The sequence below is a fragment of the Periophthalmus magnuspinnatus genome, chromosome 7 (genome assembly GCF_009829125.3).
Source record: "Periophthalmus magnuspinnatus isolate fPerMag1 chromosome 7, fPerMag1.2.pri, whole genome shotgun sequence".
NCBI classification, from domain to species: domain Eukaryota; kingdom Metazoa; phylum Chordata; class Actinopteri; order Gobiiformes; family Gobiidae; genus Periophthalmus; species Periophthalmus magnuspinnatus.
Window position 1 is genome coordinate 23,458,344 of NC_047132.1, and position 15,767 is coordinate 23,474,110.

The 15,767-nt window shown below is 38.7% G+C and overlaps 2 protein-coding genes across 2 annotated transcripts in view; one reads left to right on the top strand and one right to left on the bottom strand.

The window, feature by feature from the left end:
- The first annotated feature begins 1,378 nt into the window (after positions 1–1,378).
- LOC129456377 (piggyBac transposable element-derived protein 3-like) lies at positions 1,379–3,943 on the top strand. The gene is made up of 3 exons (XM_055222910.1): positions 1,379–1,471; positions 1,735–1,821; positions 2,022–3,943. Exon 3 carries the CDS (start codon positions 2,031–2,033, stop codon positions 3,753–3,755), a length of 1,725 nt encoding a protein of 574 aa, XP_055078885.1. The 5' UTR covers positions 1,379–1,471; positions 1,735–1,821; positions 2,022–2,030; the 3' UTR covers positions 3,756–3,943.
- Positions 3,944–4,227: 284 nt separating this feature from the next.
- samd10b (sterile alpha motif domain containing 10b) overlaps positions 4,228–15,767 on the bottom strand; it is a 57,044-nt gene continuing 45,504 nt past the window's right edge. Inside the window, exons 4-5 of the mRNA XM_033969794.2 lie at positions 13,661–13,801; positions 4,228–5,626 (exon numbers count right to left, since the gene is read on the bottom strand). Of these exons, the coding sequence (XP_033825685.1) occupies positions 5,604–5,626; positions 13,661–13,801 (164 nt within the window). The 3' untranslated portion in view covers positions 4,228–5,603. The remainder of the gene's footprint in view (positions 5,627–13,660; positions 13,802–15,767) is intronic.

Below are 15,767 nucleotides of genomic sequence, written 5' to 3' on the forward strand. Positions count from 1 at the left end.
AATAAGTATCGCCAAATCCAGAAAAAAAGTAGTGTTAAACATTTTGGTGGTGCGTAAAGTCAGGTGCGTAAAGGCTTTTGGATAGTTGCTGACGGACCTTAATTAGAATAGTTAGTTTGTCATCATGCTAAATAGTCCTTTAATTCAAGGTCAAAATTACAAGTTACATTTTAGCCCCTGTGATAAGTGATTAAATTATACATAATGTGTGATATTTAATGTCATTAACAGTTTTAATTATATTTTGGCACATGTAGGCTATTGATTTGACCATATTGTCTACTTTTATCTCATCGGGTCATTTACTGTCCCTTGAAACAAAAGAAATGAGTTCCATCTCCATCCATTCAGATAAAAAAGCACCGAACCGCCTTTGATTGGTGCCAGTCATGACCTAAAATTTTCTATTCGTGCAACCATGCAAATCCATGATGTCATCTGATGTTAAGAGCACCAACAGCGAGGGCCACGACAGTGTGTCAAACGTACCACTAGAGGGAAGTGTATGCTTATTTTTGCTTTGCTTTGCATAGCCTACCTATTAATATTCCAATATCCTAAAATGTTGAGGAATTTATAAATGTATAAATATCATATGCACCTTGCACATTAATGACCTGAGTCGGGTTTTTTTTTTGCTAGTCTACAAGTAGACTACCACCACGATCAGTTACTGCACAGTATTTTTACATAAGTCTGGGTGAAGTGGGTTGAAGCTGGGTCTAGTTGGTAGGACAGTGCGTAACCCACAGAATCCCACTTACTATTAGTGTTATTCAACATTTACTGTATCACATGTACAAGAAAGTGTTAAACACTTTGTGTTTCTTAACCACACATGTGTGATGAATCCAAAGTAGCCACTGCCTTTGTCAAGTGTTTTTTAAAACCTTTCACACTGTTTAAAGAAACAGCCAAAGCCCAGGACAACCGTAACTTAAAAGGAAGACAATGCATAAACAATGTGTGTGTAAGTAAGGGTGCATTGTCTTTATTTTATTCTGTTGGAGGGTCTGCCACCTGCTTGTCTCCACTGAGATGTCATTGCTTTGCCTGGAATGTTCCACAGTATGACATTAAAATGATGTAGTTCCATGGAGACAAGTAGGTCAAGTTACATGTGCGACATCTGTGGAGAGACAACCCTGCAAGAAAGATAAGTTACATGCCATAAAGTGCATTTCAGGCAAAGCAATAAAATCACCGCGTAGACAAGTGAATGGTGAAGCCTCCATCAGAAAAGCTGCACAGCGCGCCTTGAATAACAGGCCCTTGCAAGGCTCCAAATCTGCAGGGATACCTCTCATTGATTGGTACAACCTACTACTGTTGCAGTTTGTTGCAAACCAATGATCCTCAAGGTCTTTGACACCATCTAGCGGTCGTGTAGTGTGGTGAGGAAGCTGTAGTGCTCCGCGGACCACAGCAAGAGTGTTTGCCGTCTAACTTTGGACAATTATCGACATTGGAGGTAGGTTCTGCTCTACTTAGATAAAACTGTAGGGACTAGAGCTAAAGAAAGACCCAAACAGGTTCTGACCTTCGGTTTGCTGTTTCACACCCTCCTCCACGAGAATCACAAAATATGTTCATGTTCACTACACTTCTGTTTCTTCTTTTATTTCTATTCCAGTACATCTTGTGTAGCCATGTGCACTGTAATTCAACGGTGATGATTTATCTCCTTTGTTTCCTGCCTTTCCTCTTTAAAAGTGTGCTGTTTACATTCCACAGAAGTAGCCACTAAAGCCGAAGTGGCCGCCATTGTGGAAGACGATTGTGCACGTGATTCTGCGGCCCACCTGATTGGCTTATCATTCAGTAAGTCATTATTTTATGCATACAGCAAAACGCACAAGTTCATATGTCTGGAATGTTGATTACTGAGCCACTTTATTGAAATTGCAAAATACAAAGATCAAACCTAATGCCTTGTAATGGTTTGTTTCTTATTTTGATATAAAACATGCTCTTTATATGTGGGTTATTTATATTTTAATTATGCCATGTGTTTTACTTAGGTACTACAAATGAACAGACCATCAGCCTGCGATGTATCGGCCTGGATCCCGCCTCTAGAGAGTGACGACAGTGGTCTCAGTGACAGTGAGGACTGTGATGGAGACTTTGAACGTAATCTTTTGTGTGAAGATGAAAGTACTGATGAAGACTGCACTGCGCCTACAAGCCCCAGTGCCACTACTGGGACAAGAGAGATTCAGTGGGAAACTGTGCCACAACAGAACTCTACTAAAGACTTCCCAGTTTGGGGAGGGGCTCGGTCTCATGTTGAAGAAATCAAGCAGCCCATTCAGTACTTCAGATACTTTTTTCATAATGATGTTTTGGAGCTTATTGTACAACAAAGTAATCTTTTTTATTTTCAGCAAAAACACAGTGCTCTTAATCTGGATCAAAATGAATTGGAGCAGTTTCTTGGGACACTTTTGTACATGAGTGTCATACAGTTACCACGGTCCCGGCTCTACTGGTCCGCCGAATGCCGTGTGGCACAGGTGGCTGATATCATGTCCAGAGGCAGATGGGAAGAAATCAAGGAATTTATTCATTTTAATGACAACAGCAACCTGGCATCCAACAATGATAAGCTTTATAAAATCCGTCCATTTATCAATTTACTCCTCACAAAATTTCATGTTCTCCCACAAAACCAAATGTTGTCTGTTCATGAGCTTATAGTGCCTTTCAAAGGAAAAACTAATCTAAAGCAATATTTTTCCAATAAACTATACAAATGGGGATACAAAATCTTTGTGCTTTGTGACACAAATGGCCTGGTGCATTCTTTTGACATATTTACAGGGTACTCTGAGCCTCTCCCTGGGGAACCGGACAGGGGAGTGGGAGGAAATGTTGTGCTTAAGTTTGCACAAGTCATTCCTAGTTCTGCCAACCACTTACTGTTTTTCGACTCATGCTTTTCTTCTTTGGATTTACTTGTTGTACTGGCAAATAAGGGGATACCAGCCCTTGGGGCAATGAAGCAAAATCGGCTGCCTGGCTGCAGTTTCAGCAAGGATGGCGTCATGAAGAAGAATGGACGAGGGTCTTTCGAGGAGAAGAAGGTTGTTATTGAAAGTGTCGAAATCAGAGCTGTCAAATGGTTTAACCACAGAGGACTGATAGTTGCCAGCACATTTGCCAGTGCCCAGCCAGTTTGTCAAGTGGAAAGATGGGACAGGAAGTTAAAAAAGACTATCTCAGTTAAATGCCCAAGCATAATCAGCATCTATAACCAGTTTAAAGGTGGTGTTAATAGTCTTGAAGCACTTATTTCCAACTTTCCAATTCAGATCAAGTCCAGGAAGTTCTATCATAAGTTATTTTTTTATTTCATTAATATGGTCATTGTGAACAGTTGGCTCCTATATCAACGTGACTGTGATTTTCTTAATGTTCCAAAAAAGATGCAGAAAGACTTCCTTGATTTTAGAACGTCAATAGCACAGGCGCTGTGTCTGCAAGGGAAGGATCTGTCTAGGAAGAGAAGTGGTCAACCTTATTCTGAAATAGAGAAAGAGTTTGAAAAGAAGAAACAGCGAGGTGCCACTAAGGCTATCCCGACACAGGAGGTGCGCTCTGACTCTGTGGGGCACTGGCCTGTGATGGAGACAGTACGACAGCGCTGCAAACGGCCCAACTGCAAGGGCCTAACTGTCAGTAAATGTGTAAAGTGCAACGTTCACTTGTGCCTCAGCAAGAGAAAGAACTGTTTTAGAGATTTCCATGAGTAGGACTTTGTTGGACTATGTTTTGTATTTTAACTTTTTGTTATTTATGCTGTTGCTTTTGTCTACAAAACATGTTAATAAAATAGTGGACTGTGTAGACTAAGTGGAAGATCTGTTTGTATTATTGATATGTATAACTGGATTTGAGGATCTGAACAATAGAAAAATAAAACCTGATTTGAGCAGATTACAGGGCATGGTGGCTACATACTGTTTTGACTTATTATTAGCTTGTTTCTGTGTGGCGCATTGGTTTAAGGTGTTGCACATATGTGGTACCACTCTGACCCCCTCAAATGTTTTAAAAAGTAAAATGGCTTCTTCTCACCATGTAACACACACTAATAGCAGCCATCCATCAAATTCCTTCCACTTTATCCTGGGCCTGGTCACAGAGGCCAATGTTCTCATATTAAAACGTGTGAAATGTCAGTATGTGTCTGTGACAAGTAGCATAGCTCATAAATTTCATTTTCATACATTTTAATATTTACAAAGAAAACTTGAATTCACATTGTCCATTATTTTTAAACAGTCCAACACTCATCTGACAACCAGATACTTTTTGTCAAATATACAAAAACATTAAGTAATCCAAGACTGTGCAGTGACTTTTCTCCCAGGTAAAACTCTTTACTCACAGTACTTCAACAGAATCATGACAAAAGGGATGTTTTGCTGCTTATTTATATTTTTGTGTCCTAATGGCCCTCACTGAGCTGTCTGCTGCCTACAGTTACATCAAACATCCTGTCTGTGCCAGATTCTGTCTCTGGAGCTGTCATGCTTTGTGGATCCACGCATTTGAAATCACAGTGTGTCACAGGGGACAGAAAGACGGAAAAATACAGCAGAGGCTGGTTTGAATAAAAGTATACCCTTCCCAAATACAAATGTGCCATATGCAATGTATTGTGAGGCTATCAACCTCTACAGATCTTCAGCCAAATACAGGATGAAATGTGCCCGTTATAAAGTTTATTATGGTGTGTTTCTACTTCTACAAGTATACTGTGTCTTGGGTCAGGGGTTCCCCCTGAAAGTCTAATTTAGGCTAAACATTAAAAAAAATAGAAAAAAATATTAAAGCAGCATGTTTTGTTATAAATATGACATGCATTAATTGACAAATCTGATTGAACATAGCACTGTGCTTCCATTTACTTATGTCACTAACCCATTCTACCATAGAATTAGAGTATAAAATACCAAGTTTAGCCTTTTACATAAGAGCTATTGCTACATCAAGTATAGTCATTCATTTTGAATATCTCTCTAAAATCTACAGTTACAGTCTTTACAGATTTACAGTGTATATTGGGTTATATATCGGGTATATTGGGTTTAATTAGGCCAATAGAACCAGTCAAAGTCTACTGCATCCAGTTTGATGAGAATTTTCAATTTGTAAAAACACTTATTACTGATCTATAGGCTACTTCCTAAGTAGGATTTATTGGTTCAGGAATTACCCCCTAATTAGCACTGTAAGTAACTAGAAAGTACCAGTCGATATTTGAAGTTCATTGCTAAAAGAAGCTTAATTTAGATGTTGAGTTCTTCCATATCTGAAAAAATGATACTGTGTAAATGCGACTGCACTGGAGAATGTATTTACTATAGATATCAAGACAACCAGACAAAAACAAACAAAAGTTAACAAAGGACTTAGTTATAGTTGTTGACCTATTACAGCCTCTGAGTCTGAAAAGAGTTTGAGGTGAATGAGAATCCTCTGGACTGGTCGGGGTGTAGTCCTAACCCTGGTCCAGTCTCCCGCGCTCCTGAGTGTCTTCGGGCTCCCATAGATCTATGTTGTGATGTGGATGAGGACAGGACTGCTAAGCACAGCTATGAGAAGTTTCCAAAAGAGGCTGCAGAAAAACAGAAAAAGAATAAATGTGAGTGTGGGAGACAGTTCATCTATCAATATATAAAACGTACTGTTACACCCCTGACAAGGTAAAAAATAGTGCTTGCATCCCATGTGTTAAATGAGTAAATGTATCCGGTGAGACAAAATTAATTTAGGTTACTATATAAGTTACTACCTCTGTTTTTGTTTGTTTTATGAGATATAGTTTTGCAGTGTAGTAAGCATATTGCAGACTGTGTTGATTGAAAGGATGTTGTCTTCTTTAGCCTAAAGCCTACAGTGACTTGAGACTGAAACAGAAACATCTGGACAGCTCTGAGAATGAGGGCCCGGTGGGGGGTGTACACTTCTGCCTGTGGATGCCGCTATATCTTTATAAAGTCACTCCTTTCTTCCTTCAGAACACATCTATATTTCATCAAAAGATGTGTTTGTTTGCTCCCATCCGCTCTCAGTAGTAATTAGAAGTAACTAGGTACCAAGGTACATGACTTAAAACATTGAGCACAAAAAGATGATCATTTCTGTTGGGAAGTGGACATCTTAGTTTAGACCCTGAGTGTTACCATGGGGCTGTCTCTTTAGCAGTCAAATGCACCAAGTTATAATATAAAATACATAGCAAGCATGACATAAAAGCAGGTTGCCTCATTCTCATTCTCGTCTGCACCGCTCCATAGGGGAAAACACTAGAGAGAATCACTACTCACATAATGTACAAGCCTCATATCAATCGGCCCTCTGCTCACGTGCCCCACCTTCATGCAGGTTGTCCTATGTCATTTTAAATCTGTCGAGTTTAGAGACAGCTGGTGCTTTTTCTATGGGGAGATGTGGGTTTAAAGCTAAAATGCCAACAGCCTGGTAGTGGTGTGCTTGGTGACTGGCTGTCAGGGAAACCACCTGGTCGCATCTGTTCTTTCAAATAGAGATCGAGATAATGACATGAAGATGCAGGCTTGACATAAGTCTGCCTGTATTTCATGCATATATTAGCTAACATTAAGAGGTTTGATAAGCAATGACAACCACACTTTTTTAGCTGATATTGTAATGATCTGATATTTTGTGTTTAGCTCAGAGTTGACATATTTTGTTGTCGGTTTGTGTGTTGTTGTTAATGTAACTGCTTGTTGTATTTGCATTTTGTTGCTATGCCAGTAAGTTGATGTGAAGGTTCTATTCATCAGATACTGGTCTGTTTTGGAGACTGGCTCTAGTGAGTTGAGACTGCTGTTGTTTTGCTCTTGTTCTGTCATGGATTATGGTCAACAGTAGCCCTTGTGTTCAGAAAATAAACAACCAGAAGAAATTTGGCTTTGGTTTCCTTACACTAGAACGCTACAATAAAGTCAAAATTATTCCTCACGATACACACAATATGCTTTATTCTCTCCTTGGGCCTGTGCTGTCGTCCCTTGAGTAAAAGGGCACTCTATAAGTTTAATGATAGCATTTGGAATACAGGGAAATAACTACGACCGTTACCACTCTACTACAGTAAGCTTTTTTCATTGATTATACAAAATGATTGTTGATTTAATTGGTTAATAAAGTTTCTAAAATATTGTATAAATAAAGTACTTGCTAAAGTATATTTTAGTTATTGTGTAAAGAATTACAAATTTAAAGTAGCAACATTGACAAGTCACTGAATATGTTTGTGTGTGTGTAATCTGTATGTGAAAACTAAGCCTGTCACAATAACTATATGACTATATCGAGGGGGTCAATACTTATTATGTGCATATTTTCTTTGTATTACTTGGAAATATTTGGTTATTTTTTTGGCTATATGATGAGATTTGAGCTGTAAAAGATTGAATTTATAACTTCTATGACTCAATACAGATGCAAACTAAGTCCTAAAGTGTTACTGTTGTCTACTATTACTACAGCTCATAATTTTTAACAATATTGGACATTTAGAATAGTTTTTGTGCTTTAAATTTGCTGTCAGTGGCATAATGTTTAGTTTCAATATTGCTCAGAGAATAGACTTTAAAGCAGCTCTAGTCTCTCCATGGCCTAGCACCAAAGTACATCTCCGACATGTGAATATGTGCCATATGAACCATCTCGCACTCTGAGGACTTCAGGGACCGGCCTCCTGCTGGTGCCCAGAGTCAGGACTAAACATGGGGAATCAGCGTTTCAGTTTTATGCAGCTAAAACCTGGAACAGTCTTCCTGAAGATGTGAGACAGACCTCTACTTTGACAATTTTTAAATACAGGCTCAAAACGGTTCTGTTTAGCTGTGCATATGACTGAAAGGTTTTTATTCTACACTCATTTTGTTTGGGCTTAACAAAAATCACTCAAAAAACACTGATAAATAAAAGCATGAAGATAATGTGCAGTCTGGTCTCATTCTCTCTGTAACAGATGTTTTAAGTGAATTTCATTTTTTTGTGTGAAGAAGACAATTTTATACAATCTGTCTGAAACAAAACTAATGTGATTCTGCGCTGAGTGTGAAATGTTATTAGGAGCTCGGAGCAACTGGCTCGGTCCCAGACACATTAGCATTACAGAGCACAATACAGTATACTGCCCTATAGACGCCAAGTCCTCCCTCTCTCTCCGCTATCCTCCATTACCTCTTTTTGAGTCACTATTATCGCACTTGATCAGAAATCTGTCTGTTTTTCTTCACTGCCAAACATCCAGAAAACATTATATATTTTGTTGATGTAAAGATGTAATGATGTATTCTCTTGCTTAGTCTTCAGTATTCTATTAAGGACTGACTTAAGTTAAAGGTGATATATTACACAAAATGTATTCTTCTGCGCTTTATGCCATGTTATAATGTTGTTACCTCATCAAAAAGATACCTGAGTTGAGTTTGCTTTCATTCACACATGTTTGAGTAACCATTTATGATTAGTCTATCTACATCTCCAAAGCTTAAAATGCTCTGTTCCACATTGTGATGTCATGCAGTGATAGTTTTCAAGTTAAAAACTACCTGTTCAGGCGAAATGGGCAATTCCACATCTAACATAATCCAAATGATTCTAGTGAAGTTGTATGGTGCTTAAAAACACAGTGGAGCACTTCCTGTATTAGTACATGACATCACAAAGTGGTGAGAAGGTAGAGACAACACAGCCTAAATATGCAGGATTTGTGTGTTAAACATGTGTGGAACAAAACACAACTCCAGGTATGTTTGTGATGAGGAAACATTATAAAAAATCAGAAAATAGTGTAAAATGGGTCCTTTAAGTTACTTATAAGTATGATACAGAGATTTTGCTATCATAAGGCAATAGGCAGAATAGCAGCCAGGAAACTGGATAAGAGTAGTAGGAATATTGGGGTAATGGAGCTTTTTTAGAGGCAAGACAAGGCAAGTTTATTTGTATAGCCCAATTGGTGCACAAAGTCATTCGAAGTGCTTTACAGAATAAGAGGGACATTAAAATCACACAAATCCAAACATAAATAATCACAAATAATCATTATGAAATTAACATTAAAACAGAAGAGTGCAGAATAAAAACCTTTCAGTTATATGCACAGCTAAACAGAATGGTTTTGAACCTGGATTTAAATATTGTCAAAGTAGAGGCCTGTCTCACATCTTCAGGAAGACTGTCCCAGGTTCTAGCTGCATAAAACTAAAACGCTGATTCCCCATGTTTAGTCCTGACTCTGGGCACCAGCAAAAGGCTCGTCCCTGAAGTTCTCAAGAGTGCGAGATAGTTCATATGGCACTAATATGTCGGAGATGTACTTTACTGCTAGGCCATGGAGAGACTTGTACACAAGCAAAGCTGCTTTAAAGTCTGTTCTTCGAGCTACAGGAAGCCAGCGCATAGCCCTGAGCACGGGACTTATGTGTTCGTACTTCCTGGTTCATTTGATTTGAGCGCAACACAATCCACAAACAATGAAATTGTTTATTCATTTCATAACTTATACTGTAATAAACAGTGGGGACAGTTTGACGATTGCTGCCTTAGAAGTTTGAATGAACATTTGAGAAAGCCTGACATGTCAAATCGCTCCAACATCTCTAAGATCAGAATCCTTGATGTGTATTTTCACCCTCTTCTGAAAAGCTACTGGGAAATCGATATTTAATTTTTGTCTGATCTTTGGGAGATAAATCATTTTTAACAGCCAACACGGAGACTGAGCACACTTAGATTTTGTGTATCGGGAGAGTCACTCAACAGAATACAAGTGTTAAGTACAAGTCTGGATGGAGGACAAGATGTACGGCATGATAATGATGCATGCTGTGTGTAAGGTAAAGAGAAAATGAACAATCTATGAATGAATGAATGGACTACTATAATAAACAAGCTACCAGCATATTATCAAAAATGAAAACTGAAAATCTGAAAACACTTAATTGATAATAGACAAATAATGAACGGAAAATCATTTGGGCTTAATAATTACTTAAAAGGCTAGGTTTTGGTTAATAGTAAGTAGTTATTAAAGGGCCCATATTATGCTATTTTCTGATCTATGTTACAATGTTGTTTCCTCAAAAACATTCCTAGAGTTGTGTTTTAGCTTAATTCACACATGTTTAACACACAAATCCTACATATTCAGGCTAAGTTCTTCTCTCAAACAGAAGACACTCTGTTCCACCTTGTGATGGCATGTGGTACAGGATACAGGAAGTGCTCTACTGTGTTTTTAAACTCCATACAAAACAAACATGAAACAAAACAACTCTGGGTATGTTTTTGAGGAGGAAACAACATGGCTTAAAGCTGACATGAGTCTGCGTAATACAGAATAGGACATTTAAACTCGTCATCATTCTTATTAAACTAGTTACTCATTATGATTTAAGTCTTTGCTCATGATTTACTAAGACAAGTGTAGTTATTATAAAGAATTACACAGTGTTTTTTGTTTTTTTTGACAGCTGCCCAATAGGAGTCATGCACTACATTTTGAGTGTGTCCAGTGCATAGCTCTTTCTCTGGTCTGGCCTTCACTTCACATTTCATTGTCACCTCCACTTCCCCTCCAACCCTGTGAACCTCAGCTGTGAGATGGGGCCAGCAAATTAACCTGCCCTCATCGCACTAAAGTCTGCGCTTGCTCGACTGGTAAATTACATTTGCATTGCACTTTTAATAGAAGTGTCCTACAGCAATTTAATTATTTTTCCCCACCGCTCAATTTTGTTCCAACTTGTGGTTCATTCCAGGTTAATCTCACGCAAAACACCTGATTAGCCGAATGTCATTGTTATTACTAATGCCGTAATCTGGTAAATTGATTACCTCTAGCAAAAAAGGATAAATAAATGAACAGGCACAACAGATTGGTTTTAGACATTTGCATTCATAGAGTTTTTCAGTAAAAAGTGAAGGTGACAAATGTGGAATGAATTTATTGTCAGAAGTTTTACATAACTGTAGTAATTATGCTGGAAACCTTTACTCTTCTACTTATAATAGTTCAAAGTCATAGTATTTTTTAATATACTAATTTAAAGTACATGTATTTCACCAAATTATAACTACACCCCTATGTTTTCACAATCTTTGAACTGTGACAGATGTCCAAAAGGTGGGTGAGAACAGATGAAAATTGAAGTTGTTTGTACAATTTCTATCAATCACATTTCTCTGAGTATTAATCAGTCTGACTGCAGAGAAAACCACTTCATTTTCTGTGTGAATGTGAGCTGTGATTGAAGAGCTCTCGGTCCATCAAGAAACACGGAGGAAAAAAAACCATCATCGGCCGAGCTCACAATCATCTTCAGGGCCCTTGTGTCACAGAGAATCACTCGGAGAACGACTCGTTCATATGGTTTTAAGATAACTGTTTTGTGAAATGTCCGTGCAGTACTTTGAACTCCGGATATTAAGAAAAAGTGGATTTGATGACCAGATTGTATTATTAAAAGTTAAAGAGTAATTGTTAACTTTTTAAAAAACTTTTTCAATCAAGTAGATGATCTTTTACATTTGTAGCAAACGAGTAGTAGCAGTTATAGTAATAAGGTGCTTTAGTAGAGATAGTAATGCTAATACTAATGCTCATAGTGGTAGTAGCTCTTCATGGGTTTAAGAATGCTAAAACGTTAGGACCGTTGGCATAACAATTAACAATGTAAAGCAATATATTATATAATATAAATGGTTAAAAGTCCTCAATATGTTGCCAATGAAAAGGAAGTTAAAACCCATGAATAGCAGGAGTAGTATTTACCAGCACAATTACTATAAAATAGTAGTAATAATAATAGTAAGCTGAGTAAAATTTGTGGTTAGGGTGTGTTCACACTAACATAAAAATTGGGAGTAAACATGGAGCTAAACCTGAAGTAGAGCAGGGCTAATTCAAGACTAGAACAGGACCAAACCAAGTCTACATCAGATTTAAACTGGGCTCAACTTCCTCCAGCTCCTCTGGTGGCGTTCACAGGCCAGCCGAGAGACACAGTCCCTCCAGCGTGTCCTGGGTCTCCCCTGGGCCTCCTTCCAGGGAGGCATCAGGAGGTATACAGGCCAGATGTCCGAGGAGCAACGGCTCTACTCTGAGCTCCTCACATGTGACTGAGTTCCTAACACTATCTGTGGAGGAAAGTCATTTTGACTGCTTGTATCTGCGAGTCAGTCATTACCCAAAGCTCATGACCATAGGTGAGGGTAGGAAGGTAACTTGACCAGTAAATTGAGAGTTTTGCCTTTTAACTCATCCTTCCCTCCCTCGTGAACAAGACCCTGAGATACTTGAACTCCTCCACTTGAAGCAAGAACTCTCCACCCACCTGGAGAGGGAAAGCCACCTTTTTCTGGTCAAGAATTATGGATTTGGAGGAGCTCATCCCAGCCGATTCAGACTTGGCTGCAAATCGTCCTATTGCATGTTACAGTTTCTGGTTTGATGAAGCCATCAGGACAACACTATCTGCAAACAGCAGATGGGACCCTGTGGTCCCCAGACTGGACCTCCTCTGGCCCCTGACTGTGTCTAGAAATTCTGTCCATAAAAACAATGAACAGGGTTACAAAAAGAAACCCTGGTGGAGTCCAACATGCACTTGGAATGGGTCTGAATTACTGCTGGCAATGTGAACACGGCCCTTAGCAAAGGACCCCGAACCCCATACTCAAAGAGCACTGACCAAAGGGACACGGTCAAATGCCTTCTCCAGAGCCACAAAGCACATGTGGACTGGTTGGACGAACTCCCACGAACACTCAAACCCTGAATTTACACTTGAAAGCAGGATCAAACAGGTTTGAATGCATTCTTATTTCACAAAAGACTTATTTTTTTTATTGTGTTTGTTAAATCATTCTATTTTCTACTTTAGAAAATATTTTAGTATTCTGTTAAAGGACTCCTGAACAAATAGTGTAGTTGACTGAATGTAGGTCAGTTGTGATGAACAGCACTGCTGTATTGATGGTCGACCGTAAAAGTGTTTAGAGAAGGCATCATTCAGAGGCAGGGGCCACAAATCAACAGTTCACATCAATACAGCCCTATACAACCCCACACAAATAAGTGCACCTGAGTGTTCCAGCCCACGTCTGTCACAGCGGGCAGCTCGGGCCAGACACACTCAATTTAGACTTACATTCTGCTCTTTAGTGTTGTTTTGCTTTTTTCTTTATGTTGTCTGGTCCCCACAAGAAAACAATTAATTAACTGATTATTTGTATAGAGCAAATGTATATCTAGTATTGCAAATGTTGACCTTTAGTTAAGATTTCATTAGTACTGACAATGCTTTAAAGGAACTGTAGCCTGCGCTTTGACAGTTTTAAAAACTGTACTGCAACCCCAACTAAACCTGCCACGGTCTCAACCTGCAGATAGACGACACAGATTTTTCTCATTCTCTGTATATGGACAGGCCATGTCTCTTGTGAAAGCTCAGAACCTCCAGAATTCACTCACCAAGCTACAGAGGCTGCACCACCACTGCAGGCACTGGGATTTAGGTAGTGACGATTCAGATCAGAGAGAGTCCTTTTAGGTTTTAAACCAACTTGCGAGCATTGAAACACATGTTAACACATTTTCACTCACTTCTGCTAAGGAGTTGGAGGTTGCGGACTTCTTCTCGCACTTGCAGTTGTAGGACTTGTTGTAGGACTTCCTGTCTGAGGGTCTCTTGAACTATCCCCATTCTTTCCAACTTCTCACCATTTAACCGAAGCAATGCCCGCCCTGCAACACACAATATATATTATAAAACTGGAATCAAGGAATAAAGGAGGTTTTATCACTCAGGGAAACATAGATTTAAAATTAATTCATTTAAAACAGGAATTGATAAGATTTGTTTAGAAGAATAGACAAATAATATGCCAAGTTAGAAGAGAGAGAGAAACGGAGAGAGGCAGAGAGCGAGAGAGAGAGAGAGAGAGAATAAAAGAGAGTGATGGTTCAACATTTCTGGAATAACATGCACTATATATATCTGCAGATTGCGTAGTAGGACATCTTACATTTGCCATTTTCACAGCAAAGGTCAAGTAATGCTTATGTTCTCTAAGCCCAAACATTTTCTAACATCTCCTGACTCCTGCTTCTTATAAGGATCCCGTGTCTATAATAGCCTCATTTGTATTGTTCCAGTATGGGCTGTTTTTCTATGGATGCATTTTACAACACATTTTAACTGTTAACCCTGGGACTCTCACATTTAACATACCATTACCCAGAGAAAACTGCAGCGGGGCCGAGCTCCACAACACTAGTCCATAGACACACAGTACGACAGGCCGGAGAGCAGTGTCCTTCACCAGGGCAGGCAGAGCAGAATCCATCATACCTGCGCACCGCCCGGCCCATAATTATACTCATTACTCATACAGGCCCTGTCCATATTATCCTGTTCACTCACCATTTCCTCCCAGCAAATCATTTTATTACACTGCAGTTTTTATATGTGTAACCAGGGGGTCTTTACTGTTAATTAGGATTCACAATGCAAATCGCAAACATACAGACATTACCATAACATTTACATATGATGATATCAAATATTATTTCAATGGATTTCATTGTACTCCTAATTATAATGTGAATCTATAGCAAGCAGAAGTGAGATATATATGGAAAAACATAACTGAACTTTATGAGTGCAGCACTGCAATTGCCCTCACCTAGGCAGGATGATTACAATATCAACTTATCGTTCAATACATAAAGTTGAAACTATATATTTTGGGGCTCAATATTTATCACGTGTACAATTTATTTGCAATAGTGGGGAGACTTTAGCCATTTTTGATGTGAAACGATAAGATCTGAGCTGTAGAGGGTTGAATAAATAACTTCTATGGCTAATTATAAGTTCATTCTACTATATTTGTTGCAGCTTAAGCCTTTTAATGATACAGTATATTTAAAAATAGGCTCACTGGGATAATCCTGCTTTGTAGTTTTAATACTGTGTTTATTGCAATTATTATTTCTCTGTAGCAATATAACGTGCTTCAGAATGTTTTACCGTGACAGGCCTACGCTCACCTCCTGAAAAGTGACCCTGACAGCATTAAATGGTCAAATGTCGAGGACAAATTACAAATTGGAGGGGGTATGAAGTCCACCTTACGCTAAAGCTTGCCTATATATGTTTTAGATAAGATAAGTAATAGAGATGAGTGTTATGATAGTTAGCTAGTTGTTCCCGGGCTAACATGTGACATACAGAGACAACGTTGTAAAAAGCTATAATTCTGTACCCTGCCCAGTGACACAGGAAGGACATGCAGACTGTGTCCTGATAAAAATGAATATCAGACAAGCTGTAAGATGGAAGATCGCAGTAAAAGCAGGCACAGTGGAAGTTCCCCCAAGAGACTGGTGATGATAAACGTGACGGATTTTATAATGGGATGAAAAAAGGCTGAATAGATCTATCAATAGTGTCAAATATAGAAATGAAAGAGGTAAAACTGGCCCTCAGAATTCAGATGCTCTAGATTAGTGTTTCTTAAAGTGTGGTACATGGACTTCTTTACAGTTCTAACGTTTGCTTAATGTCTATTGTATCCACCTCCTTAGGGTAACAAGTTTAGTCAAGGTTTAGAGTTGCCAGGTAGTACTCAGAAAACCAAATCTTTTCTTAGGTGGATCATCTCTTCCTGGGTGCATATTTTGTCAGCAAAGAATATAAATTTTACAT

Excerpts from the sequence above, each read along its gene's own strand:
- LOC129456377 (XM_055222910.1), top strand. The coding sequence starts at position 2,031 with ATGAACAGACCATCAGCCTGCGATGTATCGGCCTGGATCCCGCCTCTA.